The sequence below is a fragment of the Pinus tabuliformis genome, chromosome 4_2 (assembly GCF_031772625.1).
Source record: "Pinus tabuliformis cultivar Carrire ecotype Pingquan chromosome 4_2, CPIR1, whole genome shotgun sequence".
Classification (NCBI taxonomy): domain Eukaryota; kingdom Viridiplantae; phylum Streptophyta; class Pinopsida; order Pinales; family Pinaceae; genus Pinus; species Pinus tabuliformis.
Genome location: NC_142304.1, coordinates 1097838890 through 1097861522, shown reverse-complemented (window position 1 = coordinate 1097861522; position 22633 = coordinate 1097838890). Strand labels below are relative to the sequence as shown.

General features: G+C 38.8%; 1 protein-coding gene across 8 annotated transcripts in view; it reads right to left on the bottom strand.

Moving 5' to 3' along the window:
- LOC149173493 (uncharacterized) overlaps window positions 1-22633 on the bottom strand; it is a 155010-nt gene that overhangs the window by 102893 nt on the left and 29484 nt on the right. For 3 of the 8 annotated variants that reach the window (XR_016259126.1, XR_016259125.1, XM_089424624.1), the window contains one exon: window positions 8410-8675. The exons of the other annotated variants lie outside the window; for them this stretch is intronic. Coding sequence is in view for 1 of the 3 variants with exons in the window: in XM_089424624.1 (XP_089280750.1) it covers window positions 8637-8675 (39 nt within the window). In the remaining 2 variants the exon portion in view is untranslated. Of the gene's footprint in view, window positions 1-8409; window positions 8676-22633 lie in introns of those variants that run through there. 8 annotated transcript variants of the gene reach the window in all.

Below are 22633 nucleotides of genomic sequence, written 5' to 3'. Positions count from 1 at the left end.
AAAGATATTTTTCAAACGAATAACATGACTCTATAACTCAACTATGTGAGTATGTCCTTCCTATCACCAATGACTCATACATACATCAATCACCCAACCAAGTGGGGATATACCAAATGTTCAGACATCACTGAAAAATTGCAATTATTACATCATCCTTCCCATGCATAGTGGGGGTACAAATTACATCATAAGTCCAAAATGACTCATTAATAGACAATGATAGAAAGAGACATATTATTACACCATATGTCTTTACATGACCTTTACAACAAATGATATGAATGTTTGAAACCATGATACCAACAATGCATAATGTTTTTTAAGGCTAATTCTCCCCCTGAACCTATGCTACCTGTGCATAGTCAACAAATCATTCATCAAAGCATCTTCATCAGTCAAATAAACAACAATGAGAAAATCATATCAGTAGAATGTAACCATCAGACTGAACACCCATGACAGAAACTAATTTTGAGTCTGACCCATGGTTTTTCTATCAGAAAAACATATACGCTCCTACAGCCACAGAAACTGGCGTATATACGTGACTCTACTTCATGAAACCCGCATATAGGAAACATTTCTCTGAAAAATGGATTTAATAGCAGGATGATGCATAAACTACTCCCAGCTTTTGTCTGAGATATTCAAATGCTTCTTTGGGAAGCGGTTTGGTAAATATATCAACAACCTGTTCTTTGGAGGGAACATACTCCAATTTAACCTTTTGTTCAAGCACATGTTCTTGTATAAAATGGTACTTAATGGGTATGTGCTTGGTCATGGAGTGCATGACTGGATTTTTCGAAATAATAATGGAGCTTGTATTATCACATAGAATGGAGATGGGTGGAGAACATGTGATTTGAATAGCTTGCAATGTTTGCATCATCCTGTTGATACCTCGAAAATCACTGCATCAACATCGGGGATAACCACCCGGTCCGGACCTTAAAGGCAACTCCTTTTCCGTTTGGTGTGGTGGCTCCGACTGGATATAATGGGACCAGTTTCCCAATGATTGGTAAATGGGATGGATAAATAATTGATTTTCTAATATCTAATGATAATGGATGAATGATCTAATCTAAAAGTAAAATGTAAACAACTATTCTATCCCGGGAAATGGCTGCTTTTAGTGTAACTTTGGATGGTCTTCATTCACTAACAGGCATATAGATGACTCTTGTTGGTAAGCAAAGATGTTTATTCATATGATAATTACTAAGCCCAAATAGTTGAACAAAGCAATCAAGCAAACATTATTACACTATTTCTCATATATATCATAGACATAGATATGAGTGAAAGAATAACAGTCTTCGGACATTCAATAGTGAAAAGTACAAGGATTGTTGTTAAAACACATATATATATTCAATGATAGCAAAATTTAAACGAATTCAGATTCACATACAAAATGACAGAAGAGCATAGATAATAGTACCATATGTTTATTCAAATCACTTCCAATATCAATCACATTCAAATTCCTTTTTCCAACTTAGAAACACTTCCACAAAAGGCAATAGTGCATAGATCATCAAAGCTTTCTTTGTCAAAATTCAGAATACTAGCCCAGTCTTTATAAAAAATAGATCATAAGCACAATAGTGTGACTTCCTGATTTGAGTTTATACAAAAACTGAGGACCCTTTCCAAATGCATGAAAGGGCCTATAAATACTAATTAAGATAACTAATTACAAAATAAAAGTGCTAATTAATTGGTACAACTATGCTATGAATATCTCCTCAAAATCGGCTTGTCCTCAGTCGGCAGCATGATTCATTGCTTCAGATGATCTTCCTTCAGCTTGAGCTGGCAAATATCTAACATCGGTTGCAACTCTGGGGGGTGGCTTAGGCAAGAATTCAGTTGAGCTGAATATGTGGCATCTTGGATCTCGGGGATCATGCAACTGATAGCATCAGTTAAACATTTGAGCACGACCCTCTGACTGTATGGCTTGATTAAGAAAAACCAAAAGGTATCCCAAGTTAAACTTTGGATGCCAGCGATTAGTCTTCCTTTCTTTTCCAACTCCTGATTGCATGTTTGTTCCAAGGCTTTGGCCGATGTTAATTTTCCTGGATTACACTGTGAAATCATATTAGACAGATAAAGAGTGTCGTTAACAAATTCAATTAAATTGCTAGTAGATAACCGACATCTTGAGGTTTCTCTTTCTGCCTTCATTAGTTGAGTCTGCCATTCTAGGAACAGGATGTCTTTGTGTGACTCAAGGATTTTGGGCAGATTCGAAGCCTGTCCTTCAAGGGAGTCTTGCCAAGCAAGAAAACTGGTTAAGGTCTCATCGGTCTGTTCTAAATCTTGTCTAGCTTCAACTGATTTATCAACTATAGATGTAGTAATTTCACAAAGAGGTTCAACCAAAGAAATGTTATGACATAGTAGTTTCAGCTGTGTAATCAATGCCTTATTGATTTGTAGAGCTTCTGTTCTGAACTTTGCTACTTGAGGAAGGCTCCTGAACTTTTCTACTTCTTGTGACAGTTGAGTGATTTGCTCATCCTTAGTCTTGCTCATTTGTTTGTTCATCACCTTTAATTTGGCCACTGCTTCAGACAGTTCCTTCTTTTTCTGCACTGCACTCGAATCTATCCTCTGTTTCTCTTTGTGTAATTGCTCATTTAATTGGCTGTTTGTCTGCCGCTGTGTTGATAGTTGTTGTTCCAATTGTTCTATTTTCCGTTGTGCTTCGGACACCTGTGACTGCAATGAATCAATCATTTGATCTTTTTCCTTGAGGAGATTGCTCACCTCTGACGCTTTATCCATGGTGGCTGCCGAATATGCTCCGGCATACTGGGAGAGTTTCGTAAGGTCATCGGAAGGGTTCAGTTCCTCCTTCCATACCACATTAGCCATCTCTGTTTGATCTGGCAAAAGGGAATATTGATCAAGTCTTCTCCTTTTCCTCTGTCTTTTCACCACAACCCTGTGTTTAGGACTGTAAAAGATGTCTAGTTGTGGTATTTCTTCTACCTGTAAAACAATTTGATTGGATGGATCTCTGGGGATTATTTCCGCATCTTTACTACTGGGTAGGTCGTTGGTTCCTTCCATCGGAACCGTAGTTGTGGTTGTTTCTTGACTGACTGTCACTTGGGGCATGCCGAATCCTGGTGGATTCTCGGGATTATTAATAATAGAGTCAAATTGCTGCCACTCTTGGAGGATTTTGGGATCAATTTGGGTCTCTAAATCAATAAATTCACTGTGCTGCTTCTTTCCTTTTTCCTGCTCTGTTTCCTTTTCGGGAATTTTCTCTGTAGCGGGAGGCTCGTCAATACTCTTCTGCCGAGGCTCGCTTGACTTAGTTGTTGGTGTAGTGGCCAACAAGTCCAGAGGCAGAGTTTTCTACCTCTGTTCTCTGAGCCTATTGAACTCTACCAGTCCTTCATCATTATATTTCATCCTGGCCAATGTTTTAACCTGAGACAATGATTCTGCTGAAGAAAATAAATCATCAAATTCATCTTTTTCATGGTCAAACTTAGTAAGTTTGGCCTATTCAAGCACATTATAGGCAACCTTTCGTGGATCGAATTGCCTGCTAGGGATGGTCGCAAGATTGAGCATATTTATTTTCCCTGCCTCCTTCTCAGCATGTTTCCAATCGAGTATGGTATAGACACCACATCTTAGAGGGAATACAGGCCATAGCTGTTTTTTGGAAGTCCTAAGAGTTTTGGACGTTCCAGCGGTTGTGATTTGGTAAGCTAATTCTCGTGCCAACAGTTTATCCGGCACATATAATGGGAGGACATGGGGTTTTGTGGCACTACCAAACACCCGTATATATGTGAATTTATCTTCCCCGAACCAATTTCCCACAGCAGTCAAGTCAACTTCTGCCTCCTCGGAAATCCTTGGGGCAGGTTTATCAAAGATAGCATAATAGATAGGTAACATAAAACTGTTACAGATTTGATACAAGTGGTCTTTATAATGTGCCTTCCACAACATCTGATGGTAGATGTGAATTGGCTTAGGATCCGGTGGCGTCCACCTCCATCCGAGTATTGGGTATTCGGAATTAAAATAAAGCATATCCATAACATAAGCACTGTAATAGAAGAGAGGAATAGTCCGGGTGGTTTGCGTGAATTGAATCTAAAATCAAGAATTGCAGAGGCTAATTTATCAGACAGTATATTGGCCCAATCCATGATATAACTACTAGTTGCCGCTTCCATTAAAGGAACCATTTCGATATCAAATTTTGCAGAATCATGCATTCTCCATATCCTACACATCATTGCTCCAGCGTAACAGTAAGGAGATGCTAAGGAATCCATGGAGTACTTACCCGATGACTCATGTTTGTGCTTTGTTGGTTTCCATCTCCATTGTCTAATCGGGGTGATTCCTTCTCATTCTCATCTGCGAATTTATTTAGAAAAGCTTTGTTGTATTTCTTTTCCGGCTCGGGCAATTGGTACATTTTCCTCAATTCGTCAGGCTGAAATGAATCGAAAACTCTTCCATCAACTGTGCAAAAGGTCCTATTAGAAACAGGAATTTGTTTGACCACCCATCTGACCACATCAGTGTAAGGGAGAATTTTCTCTCGAGCTGCTATCCTGTGTAAAAATGAGTCGGCCAAATATTTCAGCGAGGCTTCTGATTTGCTGGTTGAGTCTGCAGTATCTTCTTCTTCTGTTTCCTCTGGTTCTTCTGCCTCAATCATATTATAAATGCTTTGCCAGCTTGTATTTCCAAGGCCGAGACATGTAGTGTCCGAAATTAGGCCCTTCTTGCTTGGTCCTGGGTCACTGGTGGGCTGGACTGTTACTGCTGGGGCCGCTGCCGCAGCGAATCTCTTAGATTTCTTTCCCATTTGCTTAAAACTTGATACTTCGACGGAATTCTGCACAAGGAAGGAAACCAGCGTGATACAGAGAAACAGATAACAAGAGCAAATATGAAAGAGTTATATCTTTTAACGAATAGTCATAGATCGTGGTAACATTGCCGCAGATAGAATCTAAGTGGAAAATCTCGGCATAACTACTCCATTAATTGGCCGCTTCACCTGTCAATCATGATAAGGAGGCTTTTAAATAATCCATCATAACGTCTATTGATTCAAGCGTGGCTTAGATTTTTGGCGGTTAATCGCATTTGATGATTGGCATCGTGAAAGGGAGGGTTTTAATAATAATCCAAAATATTGTTCAATCACCAAAGGTGATATGATGCATGCCAATCTTTAATATGTTTAGAAACAAGTGCCCTGATTTAATGCATCGCAATCAGGACAGGGCTCGGGTCACTTTATTCATGCCATTCCGAAATCGCTGATCGCCGATGGCGATACGCCTTATCGCATCGGGGGATTTAAAGGTGTCATAATTAACGCATTGATTACCACAGCCGATTGCCGATAGCGATACCTTTATCGCATCGGAGGAATGGGGGATGCCTTATAAATGATGCGCTTTGCCTTTCCCCGATATCCGATAGTGATTTCCCTTTTCGGATCGGAGTTATTCAATGGGCTTTTACTTATGTTCCTTTTATTATTGCAATATGTGATCTTGCGATCGCTTTATCGCAATAATAAAAGCTTTATGATTTGCTTAAAAAGGCCTCTTTTATCATTGTTTAAAAGGGATATCATATTTCAATCAGACCTTTTGATGAGGGTTTTTCTAATAATAAGTTAATACCAATCTATTCACACATCTATGTTTAAAAAGGGACCCATTTCATATTATGATTTTAAAGAAAAATTTTATGAAATGGGGGGGTTGTTGTACAGCACAACACATCCAAAGTAGTTGTGTGTAGCAAGATGCAACAACCACATATTCTACTTCAGTTGTAGATAAGGAAATCGAACTTTGTTTCTTGCTAAACCAAGACACTAATCGTGATCCCATATAGAATGAACCTCCACTAGTGCTTTTTCGATCATCAATATTTCCTGCCAAATCCACATCTGCATATGCATGAAGAGTGAGATCTGTATCTTTAGGATACCATAGACCGAAGTCTTGAGTTCCTTGGAGATATTTGAATATTCTTTTTACAACCTGAAGATGTGATTCCTTTGGATTGGCTTGGAATCTTCCAACAATTCCTACTGCATGCATGATATCTGGTCTGGTACCTAATAGATAAAGTAGACTTCCAATCATAGATCTGTATGTTGGTTGATTCACCGTAGGTGATTCATCGTTAGAACTGAGACTACATCTTGTTACCATTGGAGTACATACTGGTTTAGAATCTTCCATTCCACACTTCTTCAGAATTTGCTTGAGATATTTAGTTTGTGAAAGAAAAATTCCATCTTTTGTTTGTTGTACTTGTAGACCAAGAAAATAAGTTAGTTCACCAAGTAAGGACATTTCAAATTCTTGTTGCATAACAGAAGCAAAGTTCTAGCTCATATATTCTTCATTGCTACCAAAGATGATATCATCAACATACACAATAATAATTAGTAGTTTATCATTCTCAATCGTTGTGTATAAGTTGTTGTATGGAGATCCTTTTGTGAAACCTTGTTGTTGTAGATATTTGTCAAGACGATAATACCAAGCCCTTGGAGCTTGTTTTAGTCCATATAGAGCTTTTTTGAGCTTTCATACAAGCTTCACATCATTTCCTAGAATGAATCCTTCTGTTTTTTCAATATAAACTTCTTCTTCTAAATCTCCATTAAGAAATGCAGATTTTACATCCATTTGATACACTTTGAATTTCCAAAAACTTGAAAGAGCAAGAAAAATTCTTATGGCTTCAAGTCCAGTAACAGGTGCACATGTTTCTTCAAATTATATACCTTCTTGTTGAGCATACCATTTACAAACAATTCTTTCTTTGATTCTATTAACCTCTCCATTTTCATTCAACTTATTCTTGAATATCCATTTTGCACTACAAGAAAAAATGACATTGGTGAGGGGCAAAAAATGTCACCATAAGCTCATTAGTGACAGTCAAAAGAGCCTTCATCACCAAAGGTGGCGTCACCAAAGGTATAGGTGTTGTAGTGACATTCAAAGTCCATCACCAAAAATGATTTATAATGACGGATAGAGACCGTCACCATTTCATATGAGCAATGGTGATGGAACATAGCCTCTGTCACCAAAAACTGAACGTCACCAAAGGTGGCGTCGCTAAAAATATAGGTGTTTTAGTGACATTCAAAGTCCGTCACCAATAATTATTTATAATGACGGATAGCAACCGTCACCATTTCATATGAGCAACGGTGACGGACCATAGCCTCTGTCACCAAAACCTGAACATCACCAAAGGTGGCGTCACCAAAAGTATAGGTGTTATGGTGACATTCAAATTCCATCACGAATATTGATTATAATGACGGATAGTGACCGTCACCATTTCATATGAACAACGATTTATTGTGATGGATCTTTCATGGCTGTCATTATTGGTGCATATATATGGTGACGTTTGTTGACCGTCACCAGAAAACCGCATTGTCAGAAGTATAGGTGTTGTGGTGACATTCAAGGTCTGTCACGAATAATGAATATAATGGCGGACAATGACCGTCACCATTTCATATCAACAACAATTATTTATGGTTACAGACCTTTGAGGGTCGTCACTATTGATGTGTATATATGGTGGCATTCGTTGACCGTCGCCATTTCATATTTTGGTGAGGGCCGAAAAATGTCACCAAAGCTCATTGGTGATGGTCAAAAGAGCCTCCGTCACCAAAACTTGATCGTCGTCATTCCATATGGATGTTAGGGAACGATGGAATCAAACCACCAACCTCCTGCTTGTAAAGCAGGTGCTCTTCCATTGAGCTAGCACCCTTTAAAGAATTATACTTTTAAAAATTAGACCTTGAAACGTCATAAATTGCAAATTCTACAACTTTCATAAATTAAAGTCTCGACAATATTTTACTAAACAAGCAATGCAACATCGAAGTTGGAGGTCCCTACCTAATGGTTATGGAAGTTATGAAAAGTGGGTGGAGGGAAAAATAATTATGTATAAGAGAATCAATATGTTCAGTTGAATACTCAATTAGAAGTGGAACTCTGAAGACATTTATAATCTATAAATGACCTATAACTAGAAAATGCACCAAATATTGCAAAGGAAGTGTCATAAGTAGATAGCACATGGAAGAAAAACATTGATGAAGATAGATGCAATATGTTATAGGTTGAGTGAAAGAAAAATCTCAATGTTGTTGTTTGGTGTTTAGATATCTAAATGATATCTAAACTTCTGTGCAAATGTAACACGGATCTCCGGAAACCATGAACGGCATATATATATATATATATATATATATATATATATATATACATAAACCAACATACAATTTGGAATTTCACAAGTTCGCACTCAAAACATGACATCAACCAACAAATAAAAGAAATTGACTTAGATAGAAAGCAATATCTTCACCTTCATTCTTGAGTTGTTTCTGTCTATTTGAGTTTGACTCGTGACATTCTCTATCTGACAATGAATCAAAATCATCACTAGTATTAAATTCATCGAACACGAACTTTGGTTGTCCCACTGACATTCTGCATTTTTGTTGCCATGCCTGAAAAACATGGAGTTTCCTATTGATAGTAGAATAAGATGTGTGTCTACTGCTCAAGAACACATTTCTTATTAACCATTATTACCTGACAGAAACCAAAGAGACAACACAATATCAGTGTACACAAAATCCCCTACCAAAATATAATCATAACTTAGCAAAGAAGTCTAAAAGATGTTCTTAATTAATAAATTTTGTATTTGAAAACACTGTTTCTTTAGATTTAAAAAAGACTATGTTGTACAACACTTATGTCTATTTATCCAGGCAATTATATCATAGCATATGTCACAAAGTAGCACTCTACAGTACCTAAAGTAAACAGACAAATTTGCTCAAGAAAAAAGATTTAGAAAATAGCTTTGAAAACTATAAGTTTGACATCATGCAAGTTGTGCAGGCTATACAAGTAGCCATTATTTGAGAATGGTTGATGTTTCATCTGTTGGAAATAATACTGAGAGGGGTGGGTGAATCAGTATTATCAAATCAATAATTTAATTTTCAAAACTGATTTGTATACGCTACTTTAACTTAGTGAACTAGCGTGTATTCACAACTTTATTTAATGCAACTAGCGTATATGCAAAAATTCTTTAGACAATGCAGTAAGAGCATAATAAAGCATCACACACACATAAACACCAAGATATAAGGTGGAAACCCAATGTGGGTGAAAACCACCTGCTGCAATCGTCTCTGTCTTCTTTTAATATTAAGAGAATTCTGTTTACAATTTTTGTACTAGTGCAGCCTTATACCAGTACGCAAGCTTCTACCTACATAAGGCTACTACCTTCTCTTTTCTTCAGGGACCACATTTCATAAATTTTCAAACTGGATCCATCAATAACATCATTCAGTCCTTCTGCTGTTGTTCCTTCGCTTTATTGTTCCTTCGTCTTGTTGTTCCCTCGTCGTGTTGTTCCTTCACTTGCTTTTCCTTCGGCTTGTTGTTCCTTACCCTTGTTGTTCCCTCGGCTTCGCTTGTTGTTCCCTAGCTGTGTTGTTCCTTAGCCTTGTTGTTCCTTCGCCTACTATTCCTTCACCTTGTTGTTCCATTGGTATGCTGTTCATTTGCTTGTTGTTCCCTCGGTATGCTGTTCATTTGCTTGCTGTTCCCTCGGAGTGTTGTTCCTTAGCTTGTTGTTCCCTCGGCGTGTTATTCCTTAGCTTGCTATTCCCTAGATTGCTATTCCCTCAGAGTGTTGTTCGTTCACTTGCTGTTCCTTAGCTTGTTGTTCCCTTGGCGTACTGTTCCTTAGCTTCTTGTTCCCTTGGCATGTTGTTCCTTGGCTTGCTGTTCCCTCGGCATGTTGTTCCTTAGCTGCTTGTTCCTTAGCTTGTTGTTCCCTCAGCGTGTTGTTCCTTAGCTTGTTGTTCCCTAGCTTGCTATTCCCTCGGAGTGTTGTTCCTTCGCTTGCTATTCCTTAGCTTTTTGTTCCTTAGCTTACTATTCCCTTGGCGTGATGTTCCTTAGCTTGCTGTTCCCTAGCTTGCTATTCCCTTGAAGTGTTGTTCCTTCGGCGTGCTGTTCCCTAAATACAATAATCAGAACCCTAGCCAGAACCCAGAACACTGGAACATCAAACAAAAGTAGCTAAAACATATTTTATAAGATATACGCTACTTCCATGTGCAAGCCTGCGTGCATATGCGCTTTCCTCAAGGCGAACCCGTGTACAGATCTGCGTACAGATCTGCAAATCAAAATGATGTATACGTTGTTTTGATATGTAGAAACATCATGTATACGTGCCTTGTCTAACGTGAACCTGTGTACAGATCTATAAATGAAGATTTAAATATTACAATAATTCCAGACTTCAGCCATACCCAGAACATTATATTTACAGACTACAACATGCGCCAGTGATTCAGACAAATGATCAACCATAAAAATAATTCACTTCAAGCCTTAGGATCATTAGATCTTATCCTTCATCAAGCACTAAGGTTCATCCTTGGTTCAGATCCAGCCATGCACCATAATCCAATAACTTGCGTACTAGATCTTATACTTCATGAGAAATGTGAAGCTTGCCACACATAGCCTAATGATCTTCTCCTCCTTTTATAGTATTAATACCATGGATCAAAACCACAGACCAAAATACCATGGATGAAAAACTTAGTTTTCCAATCTGTACGCGCTATACGCTATACGCTATACACTATACGCTATAAGCTATATGATATGTGCTAAAGTGAATGTGAACGATATACGCTACTTTTGGTCTTTTAACCCGCGAGTATATGCTACTTTGTCAAGATGATCCTGCATATACCTCTATTTTGTGAAGTCTGTTCTGAATTCTATGTTGTTTAACCTGCTGAACTGTGATCTGTCTTTTGAGTGAGTTGCCATCAAGGACAACACCTGTGTCATAATTCCAACAATCTCCCCCTTTGGACTTGATGGCAACACCAAGTCACTCTCCCCCTTTGTCATCAAGGGCAAAGGGTCATGTTCTGCCTGAGTACATGCTGAATTCTCTGATATGCTGAAGTGAGATGATTGAGCTCCTATGGTCGAGTCCATGCTCCCCCTGAGCACAAGCAAGGTCTTCAAAAAGATAACATCACTCTATACATCATCAATGACCCTCCTATCACCAAAGACTCATACATACATCCATCTCCCAATCAAGTGGGGATATGCTGAAGTTGACTCTTCCTCCCAAAGAAGTGGGGACATACATGACTAAAATATATCAATTATTACATCATCCTTCCCAGGCATAGTGGGGTTACAAATTACATCAGGGACGTATCAAAAAGACTACAGAGACAAATTATTACATCATGGGTCTTTATATGTCTATGACATTTATAACAGAGACCAAATTTCTAAACAAGACTGTGATAGTCATCAACAACATCTGTCAATCAGCATCCAGACCAGCAACCATGTGAATATGTACCAAGATCTTCTGAGATAATGCCAACAATGCAAACATATGCTCCCCCTGAACTTGTGTTAGTTGTTCATTGACAGAGCTGATCATTTCATATATTAGAAGAGTTATCAAAGCATCATCATCAACTAGATATTCATCAAGGTGTCAACAAATTATGAGAGCCAACATATTTCCACATGTAATCAACAGATTTTAACCATCAACGAGCAGAGAAGATAATGTACTGAACCATATCAGACCCCTTTTCTCCTGAGTATGGCCCCCATCTTCTCCTCAAACAAACTCATGCACAATTGTACCCACAGAAACTCGCGTATAACCACCTTTTCTAAAAAAAATGGATTTTAACAGCAGGATGATGCAACAACTACTCCCAACTTCTATCTGAGATATTCAAATGCCTCTCTGGGCAGTGGTTTGGTGAATATATCAGCAACCTGTTCTTTGGAGGGAACACACTCCAGTTTGACCTTTTGTTCAAGCACTTGTTCACGTAGAAAATGATATTTGATGGGTCTGTGCTTGGTCTTAGAGTGCATGACTGGATTCTTTGAAATACTGATGGCACTTGTATTATCACATAGAATGGAGATGGGTGAAGTACAAGTGATCTGAATTTCTTGCAAGGTTTGCATCATCCAAAGTAGTTGTGTGTAGCAAGATGCATCAATCACGTATTCTGCTTCAACTGTAGATAATGCAATTGAGCTTTGTTTCTTGTTGAACCAAGACACCAACCTGGAACCCATATAGAATGCACCGCCACTAGTGCTTTTTTTGTCATCAACACTTCTTGCTCAATCTGCATCTGTATATGCATGAAGTGTAAGATCTGTATCTCTAGGATGCCATAAGCAAAAGTTCTGTGTTCCTTGAAGATATTTGAAAATTCTTTTGGCTGCTTAAAGGTGTGATTCCTTTGGATTTGCTTGGAATCTTCCAATTATTCCTATTGCATGCACGATGTCTAGTTGGGTACCTGTTAGATAAATTAGACTGCCAATCATGGATCTGTAAGTAGGTTGATGTACTGCTGCTGATTCATCATTTGAGCTAACACTACATCCTATTACCATTGGAGTACATGCAGGTTTAGAATCTTCCATGTCATACTTTTCCAGGATCTGTTTGAGATATTTGGTTTGTGAGAGAAAAATACCATCTTTATTTTGTTGAACTTGTAGACCAAGAAAATAGTTAAGCTCACCAAGCAAGGACATTTCAAAATATTGCTGCATTACTGAAGAAAAATTCTGACTCATGGATTCTTCATTGCTACCAAAAATGATATCATCAACGTACACAACAATTATTAGCAATTTATCGGTGTCCATCTTTGTATATAAATTGCTATCTGCTAACCCCTTTGAAAAACCCTGTTGGTGGAGATATTTGTCAAGACAATAATACCATGCCCTTGGAGCCTGCTTTAGACCATAGAGAGCTTTTTTGAGTTTGCATACAAGTTTTGCATCATTCCAAGAATGAATCATTTTGGTTGTTCAATATAGACTTCTTCTTCGAAGTATCCATTAAGAAAGGCAAATTTTACATCCATTTGGTATACTTTGAACTTCTGAAAACTAGAAAGAGCAAGAAACATTCTTATGGCTTCAAGTCTAGCAACAGGTGCAAATGTTTCTTCAAAATATATACCTTCTTGTTGAGCATATCCTTTACAAACAAGTCTGGCCTTGTTTCTAATAACTTCTCCATTCTCGTTCAGCTTGTTTTTGAATATCCATTTAGTTCCTATGATATTCTTATTAGGAGGTCTAGGAACTAATTCCCAAGTATTATTCTTTTCAATTTGCTCAAGTTCTTCATTCATGGCCTTGACCAAAAATTCATCTCTGCACGCTTCATTTACATTTTGAGGTTCAGTGGAAGATAGTAATGCTAGATAGCTTGAAGCTTCGACAATGGTTTTTCTAGTCTGCACACCTGCCCCTTTTTCCCATAATATTTGAGTTTCTGGATGATTTTTTTTAACATACCTGGACGAAGTCTTTTCTTCTATTGTTATTTCTTCTTCCGGTGCTTCATTGGTTTCTTCTTCAGAATCAGTGTGAACGGAAGTGGGAAAAGGATCCTCATCTTATTCATTGTCATAACCTTCAGTTTTTATCTGTTTTGGATTTTTGCATGCTTCATCAACCACAACGTCAATACTTTCAATAATTTTCCCAAGTCTTTTGTTGTAACATTTATATCCTTTACTTTGGGAAGAATAGCCAAGAAGAATACCTTCATCTTCTCTGGGTTCAAACTTACCAAGTTTTTCGTCAGTCCTTTTGATGTAACATTTGCTTCCAAAAACCTTGAAGTATTTTACAGTGGGAGTCTTACCATACCAAAGTTCATGTGGAGTTTGAGTGTTGTTTACTCGAATATTTGCTTGATTGAGAATAGTAACGGCGGTGAATGAAGCTTCATCCCAGAAGGTTGCGGGAGTTCCAGATTTATCTAGCATAGCACGAGCCATTTGTTGAACAATTCTGTTCATCCTTTCTACCACTCCATTTTGTTGAGGAGTCCTTGTGGTGGAGAATTGCCTTTTTTATTCCATGTTGTTCACAAAAGTCAAAGAATTCATCTGAGGTAAATTCCCCTCCTCGATCATATCGGCGGCATTTGATTTTGCGATTTGATTCATTTTCAACCAAAGCTTTGAAGGCTTTGAATTTTTCAAATGCTTCATCTTTATGTTTTAGAAGCCCTATCCAACACATTCTGGAAAAATCATCAATGAAAAATATAAAGTATTCTTCTCCACGAGGTGACTTTTTCCTTGATGGACCACATAAATCAGTGTGAACAAGTTCAAGAGGCTGACTGGCTAACCCTTCCTTTTCGATGAAGTGAGATCTAGTTTTCTTACCGAATTGACATGATTTGCATATAGTATTTTCAGGAATGTTGATATTTGGAAGATCACGAACAACCTAGAATCCACATGCTTTTCTTATTTGAGAAAAGCTTATATGTCCCAATCTTCTGTGCCATAGCCAATTTTCATCATTTTTGCTTAGATAGCATTGTTGTTGTCCTCCCTTTAGAATGTATAGGTTGTTTGGAGTTCTTGTCCCTTTGATCATGGTTTCTCCTGTGTCAAGCTCACGAACAACACATCCATTTGATCGAAATACCACTTCATTTCCTTGATCACACATTTGACTTACACTCAACAAGTTATGCTTTAAGCCATCAACATACATAACATTCCCAGCTTTAACTTTTTCTTTCAAGAAAACAGAGCCTTTACCTTTTATGAAAGTAGGAGTGTTGTTTCCAAATGAGACACTCTTTTCCTTTTCTAATGCATTATACAAGTGCAGTTTTTCTTTGTTACATGTCATGTGTTTTGAACATCCACTGTCAATGTAACACTAGTTTTCTTGTCCTTCTGCATATAAGGCTATACCACATCTTTCTGTTTGTGGTTCTTTATTTTTCCATATTTTGCGATTTAATGGAGTTTTCTCCCTTTGAGCTACTTGACAAAATTTACTCCTGCATTCAGATTCTTCATGGCCAAAGTTGTTAAAGATTGAGCATTCTATTTCATTTTCAAGAAGAGAAAAATTATTATAGGAACTTTTCTTGATCCCTGTCACAATCCTTCGATTTCGTGCTTCTCTAGTCATGATAGTTTTGTAAGCAACACATTGAGCAGCTTTGTGTCCAAAATTAAGACATGAGAAACATTGACCATTAAAGAAGTTCCTGCGATTATCGAATCTGCTAACCTGTTGATTGTAGTTTCTATTGATATTTATCTTTGAAGCAAATTGAGTATGATTTACTTGAGGTTGATTGTAGTTTCTGTTCATCCTTGAAGTAAATTGGTCTTGATTCACCTGGTGATCTGTTTCATGCCTTTGCTGACGATTGTCAAACTGTTCACTACTCTTTGCTGCATCAAGATAGCTTTTAGTGGAGGTCGACGGTTTCTGTGATTGAGATGTTTCTTCAGTATACCCAAGACCTATCTTTATCAGAGGAGATCGTTGTACTTTGATAATTTCATTTAAGGTTTCTGATCCCTTAACAAATCTAAGATTGAAAGCTTTTTTTTTCTCAAGATCCTTTCTTAGACCCACAATTTCACGTTCTAGCTTTTCATTGTCTTTTTCTCTTTTAGAAAGTTGGTATGTCAAAGTATCTATTATCATATTCTTTTCTTCTAAAAATATTTTGAGTTTAGAAATTTCTTCATAAATATCATCTTCATTTAAGGCATCCAAAAAATCATCATCTTCATAAGCCATAAGAAGTCTATAGTTATTACTATTTTCATCTTCATCACCATTTGATAAACCATCGCTATCTTCATTAGTGTAGTAGCTCCTTTTACTTACACTTTGTTTTCTATTCCATTTTGTAGATTCTTTTCCTTTATCATATTTATCTTTATGAGGACATTTGGCAGCATAATGACCGATTCTACCATAGGCAAAACATTTGAAAGGTAATTTACCTTTGAATCTTTCGAATCCTCGTTGAAGCTTCTTGACAAAGTTTGCTTCCTCTTCTTCTTCTGAAATATGTCCTGATTCATTGAGTTCTTCTTTTCCTTTTGCTGAAGTTTTAAATGTGGCTTCTCTCATATCTGATGGGCCTCCCTTTCTCATTTCAAAAGCAGTTAAGATTCCATGAAGTTGTGTCATAGTAATAGTCTGCAGATCTTGTTTTTCTTCTATGGCAGATACTTTTGATTCAAATTTAGCAGACAAGGATCTTAAAACTTTTTCAACTAAGGTAACTTCCTTGATCTCTTCACCCAGACTTCTCATGCAATTAAAAACCTCATCTACACGTAATAAGTAACTAGCTATACTTTCATCATTTTGCATCTTGAGAGTTTCAAATTGAATTATGAGAGTTTGCAGTTTAGCACGTTTTACCTGAGAGTCTCCTTCATAGCTTAGAATGATTCTTTCCCATATTTCTTTGGCTGATCTGAGTTGCATAACCTTGAAAAATTCTGATTGTGACAGAATTGCTAATAATGTATTGACAACCTTGGCATTGGTTTCATATTGCTTTTTACCTGCCGTATCTGTAGGAATTGTTGATGGAACTGTGTATCCTCCTTCCACGATTTCCCATACATCTGTTCCAAGTGATTGAAGATAGGTTGTGGTTCTTATCTTCCAATAAACAAAGTTGCTCCCATCAAATATTGGCGGTCTAATGGATCCCCCGCTTTCTTGATTACTCATGATGATGGATCTTCCTTCATGCGATCAAGCTTTTTCTGAAGGATCTGCTCTGAATCCAATTGTTGGAAATAATAGTGAGAGGGGGGGTGAATTAGTATTATCAGATCAATAATTTAATTTTCAAAACTGATTTGTATACGCTACTTTAGACAATGCAGTAAGAGTAGAATAAAGCATGACACACACATAAACACCAAGATATAAGGTGGAAACTCAATGTGGGTGAAAACCACCTGCTGCAATTGTCTCTGTCTTCCTTTAATATTAAGAGAATTCTGTTTACGATTTTTGTACTGGTGCAGCCTTATACCGGTACGTAGGCTTCTACTTGCAGAAGGCTACTACCTTCTCTTTTCTTCAGGGACCACGTTTCATAAATTTTCAAACTGGATCCATAAATAACACCATTCAGTCCTTCTTCTGTTGTTCCTTCGCTTTACTGTTCCTTCTTCTTGTTGTTCCCTCGTCGTGTTGTTCCTTCACTTGTTGTTCCTTCAGCTTGTTGTTCCTTACCCTTGCTGTTCCCTAGTCGTGTTGTTCCTTAGCCTTGTTGTTCCTGTTAGCACTTGAAATTTCACCTCAGGCTGAGAAAGGCAAACCTCAAAGCTACATCAAACCATTCAGCCTCGTAGCTAGCCCTACGGGGCAGGAGAAGGCTCTCTCCGGTCAATCTCGGTAGATATTTCAATAGGATGAGATGACCAAACAAGGCAACACTGATATTAGGCTAGTAAACTGATTTGAAGGTTGATTTGGGGGTTTTTGGGGTTTTTGGTGGCAAATTGAGGAGCTGCAATTTAGGGTGCGGGGATTGGACACAGTTTCTGCAGGGGGGTCTTTGGGGCGAGGTAGGAGCCTGTATTGATGTCTTTAGCTGAAGTGGATGATTAGGAAGAAAGATAAGAAGGCTAAAGAGAGAAAACAATGAATTTGAATTCTCTTTAGACAGTAGAAAACATAGAAATTAAACAAATTTAAAAGTAGAGCATGGCAAGCATGAATTCTTACTTTAACACTTCATTTGTTTAATATGCAGCAGTATAGAAAGGAAATGAATCACATAACAAAGCTTACAATAACATGGAGAAACACACCATCAACACATGAGTCCACAAGAATCCCAAAGATGACTGCAAAACCCTGGTCTTCCTTAGCCAAAAATTGCAGAGATACAGTGAAATAATACAATGATAGCTTCTCCCTCAAGAGTCCAACCATGAAAATGAGCAAGAAAGTACATAATATAGATGATCTAACCTCTTTCCCTGCCTCCATGGGTCGAGCTCACTATCCTAGGAGCTGTTTGAACCACTAATAGGCAGTCAAAACAACTTGCCTCTATAAACTTGGAAACCAGTTCATACATTCAATTTTTACCCTTTACATGCAAGAATCTTCTAGAAATGTTAAAAAAGAGTAAAAGTATCCAAAAAGTGTCACAATTACATCCATCAAGATCATCATTAACCTCAGAAAGTCGAAAAAGGTCAAAACTGCAATTTCTGGGCTGAACTGGTCAAATCTGGCACAATTTCCTCAACGGGTCGCGCACTTTGGAGCTCTGTTTGGAGGCCTTCCCGGTGTCAGAATGAGGTGCAGGATAGCTCGTTGGAAAGGTCTCTGAGTCTACTTTCCAACCCAACTAGAATTTTTGGATTTGGAGGTCATTTGCCCAGTCAAAAGTCAATTCTCCCAAGACTGCTTCTGCAACTCAAAAAAGGGGCAGAAAGTCAAATTTTGCCTGTATTTTGACCTTTTGGAGGCCCAAAACTCCATAAAAACTCAAGTCCATCCATAGGCATGTGTAACTTTGCATGAAAAATCTAGAAATGTTGAGTTTTTGCAAAACGGAGCTACGATGACAAAGGGTCTCACCGGGGGTGAGACCCGTTGAGAAGCCAAAACCTGTAAATTTCCCAAAAATATCAAAATTACCCAAAATTCTCAAAAAAATTTGGGATTTGTGTTGTAGCTGATGCTAGTGAGTGTCATGGTCTTTGAGGGATGCCTCAGCCAAGATACGGAGTGGATTTGGCCTTCTTCTCCGTTTTAGTGCCTCGGTCAACCTCCTTTGAAAAACTTTCATTTTAGCCTTGCAGACATGCATCCTTGCCCAATAGTGATTTTTCATGTTTCTCAGCAGCTTCTTCTCTTGGTTGGCCTTAGCCAATAGCCTCTCTAAATGTGCATTGACCTGGATAAGCATAGACTCACGGTCAACAGGCAAAGGATCACCGGGCCTCCTTCGGTTTAGGACTCGGTCACTACGAATCCCCCATAGCTCATCAAGAACTTTCTCCTCTAGCTGTTTGTTCCGCTGCTCCAGGTAGGTGATGGTCCATTGGGCACCCTCAAGTATCCTCTGCAAGACATCATTCTCTGCCCTGAGATGTTGAATGATCTCCTTTGCCTCTTGGCTAGGAGAACTGGCCTCGAGATCAATCACCGGATCCTCATGAATCATGGGCTCTTTGCCCCTCTGCAGTACCTGTGCTGGTGAAGAAAGCGAGGCCCCTTCCACCTGATGTGGAGATAACACTCGCTGAGCTGAAGATGAAGGCGAGACCCCTTCCACCTGCTGTGGAGATAGTACTCGCCTAGCTGCTGCAAATAAGGCCCTTGGGCCTTTCTGATAAGTGACCAGAGGAGTGGAGCTGACATGTCGGGTGATGGGAGCATCAGGCTGCTGAGATGGTCCTCCCTCCTCATGAATGGCCTCCTGATGTGGCTGAGGTGGCACTGTGAAAAACTCACGGGAGATGAACTCCTCCCATGAGATGCCCTGCTGAGTCAACTGATGTGAGACTATGAGCTGAATCAAACCATAATGGCAAAGGCTCCTGTACTGCTGAGCCGGGGTCTTCCTCTGCAACATGGGCACCATCCTCTGAATGTTATGAAACAAGAAGACCGGGAGGTTCATCATCCTCACTCGGGTGAAATGCATCAAAAGGCGAATGTGATATGAATACACCTGTGAAAATCTGCCCTCACAGGTAAAATAATGCATAATAAGCCTCATGAGGGGAGCATACTCGCTCCGAAGAAATCTGAATGGGAAAACACCCGTCAAAAGTCTCACAAATGATGGCCGGACATAGGGCTCAAAATGAACAAAATCAAGCAACCTGCGCTTAGGCCACACCTCACCCACATTTGGTATCCCTGTAGCCTGTGAGATCACCTCAGGTGTCAATGTGAAGTTCACCCCTGCAAGAGTGACATGTCCATCATGGAGGTGTAAGACAAACAAGCGGGCCAACTCTCTATGATGCTGAATCTGAGAGATCCTCTCACAAAACTGATAGCAAGACATGTACTCGAAGCAATTCACTGCCAAAGGACAGGCCTGTAATTCTGCCAAAGAAGTAGGCTCCTCCCGCTTATGATGTCCTCCCTTACCCCCTCTACGAGGCCTCCTCTGTTCCTCAACCTCTGTAGATGATGAATGGTCATCACTTTGCTCATAAGTTTCGATTTCTGACATGGTTTTGGAGCAAAGTGGACAAACTGAACTGTTGTCTCTGCCTGCAAAAAGTGTTGAAATCTATGTTGTTTCAAGGGGAACCAAACATGAGGGAAATGTTAGGGGAGGGAACTTTTTAACAAGGAATGGGAATATATAAAGATAACAGGGAAATTTTAAGGAAATTTTGCAAATCATATTCATAAAGGAACACATATTTGTGATAGGGAAATCATTTGCAAAGAGTATTACATATGGGAAAAAACATGCATACAAGTGAACATGGGCACATATGCATACATGTTTAATAGGGAAAAAACAAAAGGGAAACCATATACCAAACATGTTGACATTTTACCAACATTTTTTTTATCTTTCATGTGCATATGGTAGAGGGGAATTAGGGTTTTTACTTTGTTTTGTTTTGATACTTTGGGAGAGGGGTAGGGTTTTTAGTTTTAATGATTTAGGGATGGGAAGGGGATTTGTATGTCATTTATAAAATAATCATGGGAAAAGGAAATGTACATATGAGTGTGGGCAGAAGTAAAGGGAAAGGAAATCAACCGAAGGGAAAAAACAACTTGAAACATCATAAACCCTAACACAATTTGGGCATGAACATTGCAGCCATATAAATCCATTCATTTGCAAGTTTTGAGGTTAAAATCATAGCATGAAGACTTACATCCATCACCAATCTCAAAAACCATGCATAAAGAGCCTACCTCGACCGATTGAGATGAGTTGAAGGGAGATGGAGAAATCTGTTTGAAGTTTGGAGGCAAACAGCTCAACGGGTCGCGCAGGCCTCCCAACGGGTCGCACCTTCGCGCCCGTAGTACCTGCACGGGTCGCGCACCACCTTGCTGCCCGAAATCACTGCGATTTTGCTCCTTTCGCCTATCACTCTCTCAAAACTCTCTTCCAAGCATTGAGATGCATAATGAGGGTAAAAGGAGGGAAGTTGAACCTTTATAGACTCCATTTGAAAAGATTTCATCTATAAACCCACTTTATAAAGTTTATTTTTACACTTTTTTAAAACACTGATTTTTTGGTTTCCTTTATCCTGAATTTGACTCTTTGAGTGCTTTGACTCGATTCTTTTTGCAAGTAGATCATCTGAAGGACTGTGGCAAGGGGACCAGGGTTATTGCTGCCTTTTTGAAGACTTTTTGGAAATTTATTCTTTTTACAAAAATTTATCATGACTTTGGCTTTAAAAACAGAGTTTTTAAATCCAAGTTTAAAAATGAACTGTACATGATGAGAATATCAAAGAAACATGTTTACAATCCTCCCTCTGGCTTGCTGGGCACTCAAGGACTTTCAAAGACCTGACCTTGCTAAGACAAATGACCAAAACCGTAGACCTAGGATCTTTGACCTTAAGACCAAACAAGACAAGCTTGAAAAACTAAATGACATGATATGACCTGATCCAGCAAAGCCAAGAGGGGTATAAATAGACCAGCTCCTCCATCAGGGTTATGGCATGCCTAACGGGATGCAAACTTTGACACTGATGAGACACCTACTAATGCAAATGCAAAGAGCTTTGATCACTGAAGGAGGGCTTTCAAGACCGACACTAACAGTTCCTTCACCTATTATTCCTTCACCTTGTTGTTCCCTCAGTGTGTTGTTCCTTCACTTGCTGTTCCTTAGCTTGTTGTTCCCTCGGCGTGTTGTTCCTTAGCTTGTTGTTCCCTCGGAGTGCTATTCCTTCGCTTGTTGTTCCTTAGCTTACTGTTCCCTCGGTGTGTTGTTCCTTAGCTTGTTGTTCCCTCGACATGTTGTTACTTAGCTTGTTGTTTCCTCGGCGTGTTGTTCCTTAGCTTGTTGTTCCCTCGGCGTGCTATTCCTTAGCTTGTTGTTCCCTCGGCATGATATTCCTTAGCTTGTTGTTCCCTAGCTTGCTGTTCCCTCAGAGTGTTGTTCCTTCGCTTGCTATTCCTTAGCTTATTGTTCCTTAGCTTGTTGTTCCCTAGCTTGCTGTTCCCTTGGATTTTTGTTCCTTCGCTTGTTGTTCCTTCGGCGTGATGTTCCTTAGCTTGTTGTTCCCTAAATCCAGTAACCACAACCCTAGCCAGAACCCTGAACACTGCAACAACAAACAGATGTAGCTAAAACATATTTTATAAGATATACGCTACTTCCATGTGCAAGCCTGCGTGCATATGTGCTTTCCTCAAGGCAAACCCGCGTACACATCTGCATACAGATATGCAAATCAAAATGATGTATATGCTGTTTTGATATGCAGAAACAGTGTGTATATGCGCCTTGTCTAACGTGAACCTATGTACAGATATGTAAATGAAGATTTAAATATTGCAATAATTCCAACATCAGTCATACCCAGACCAGTATATTTACAGACTACAACATGCGCCAGTTATTCAGACAAATGATCAACCATAAAAAT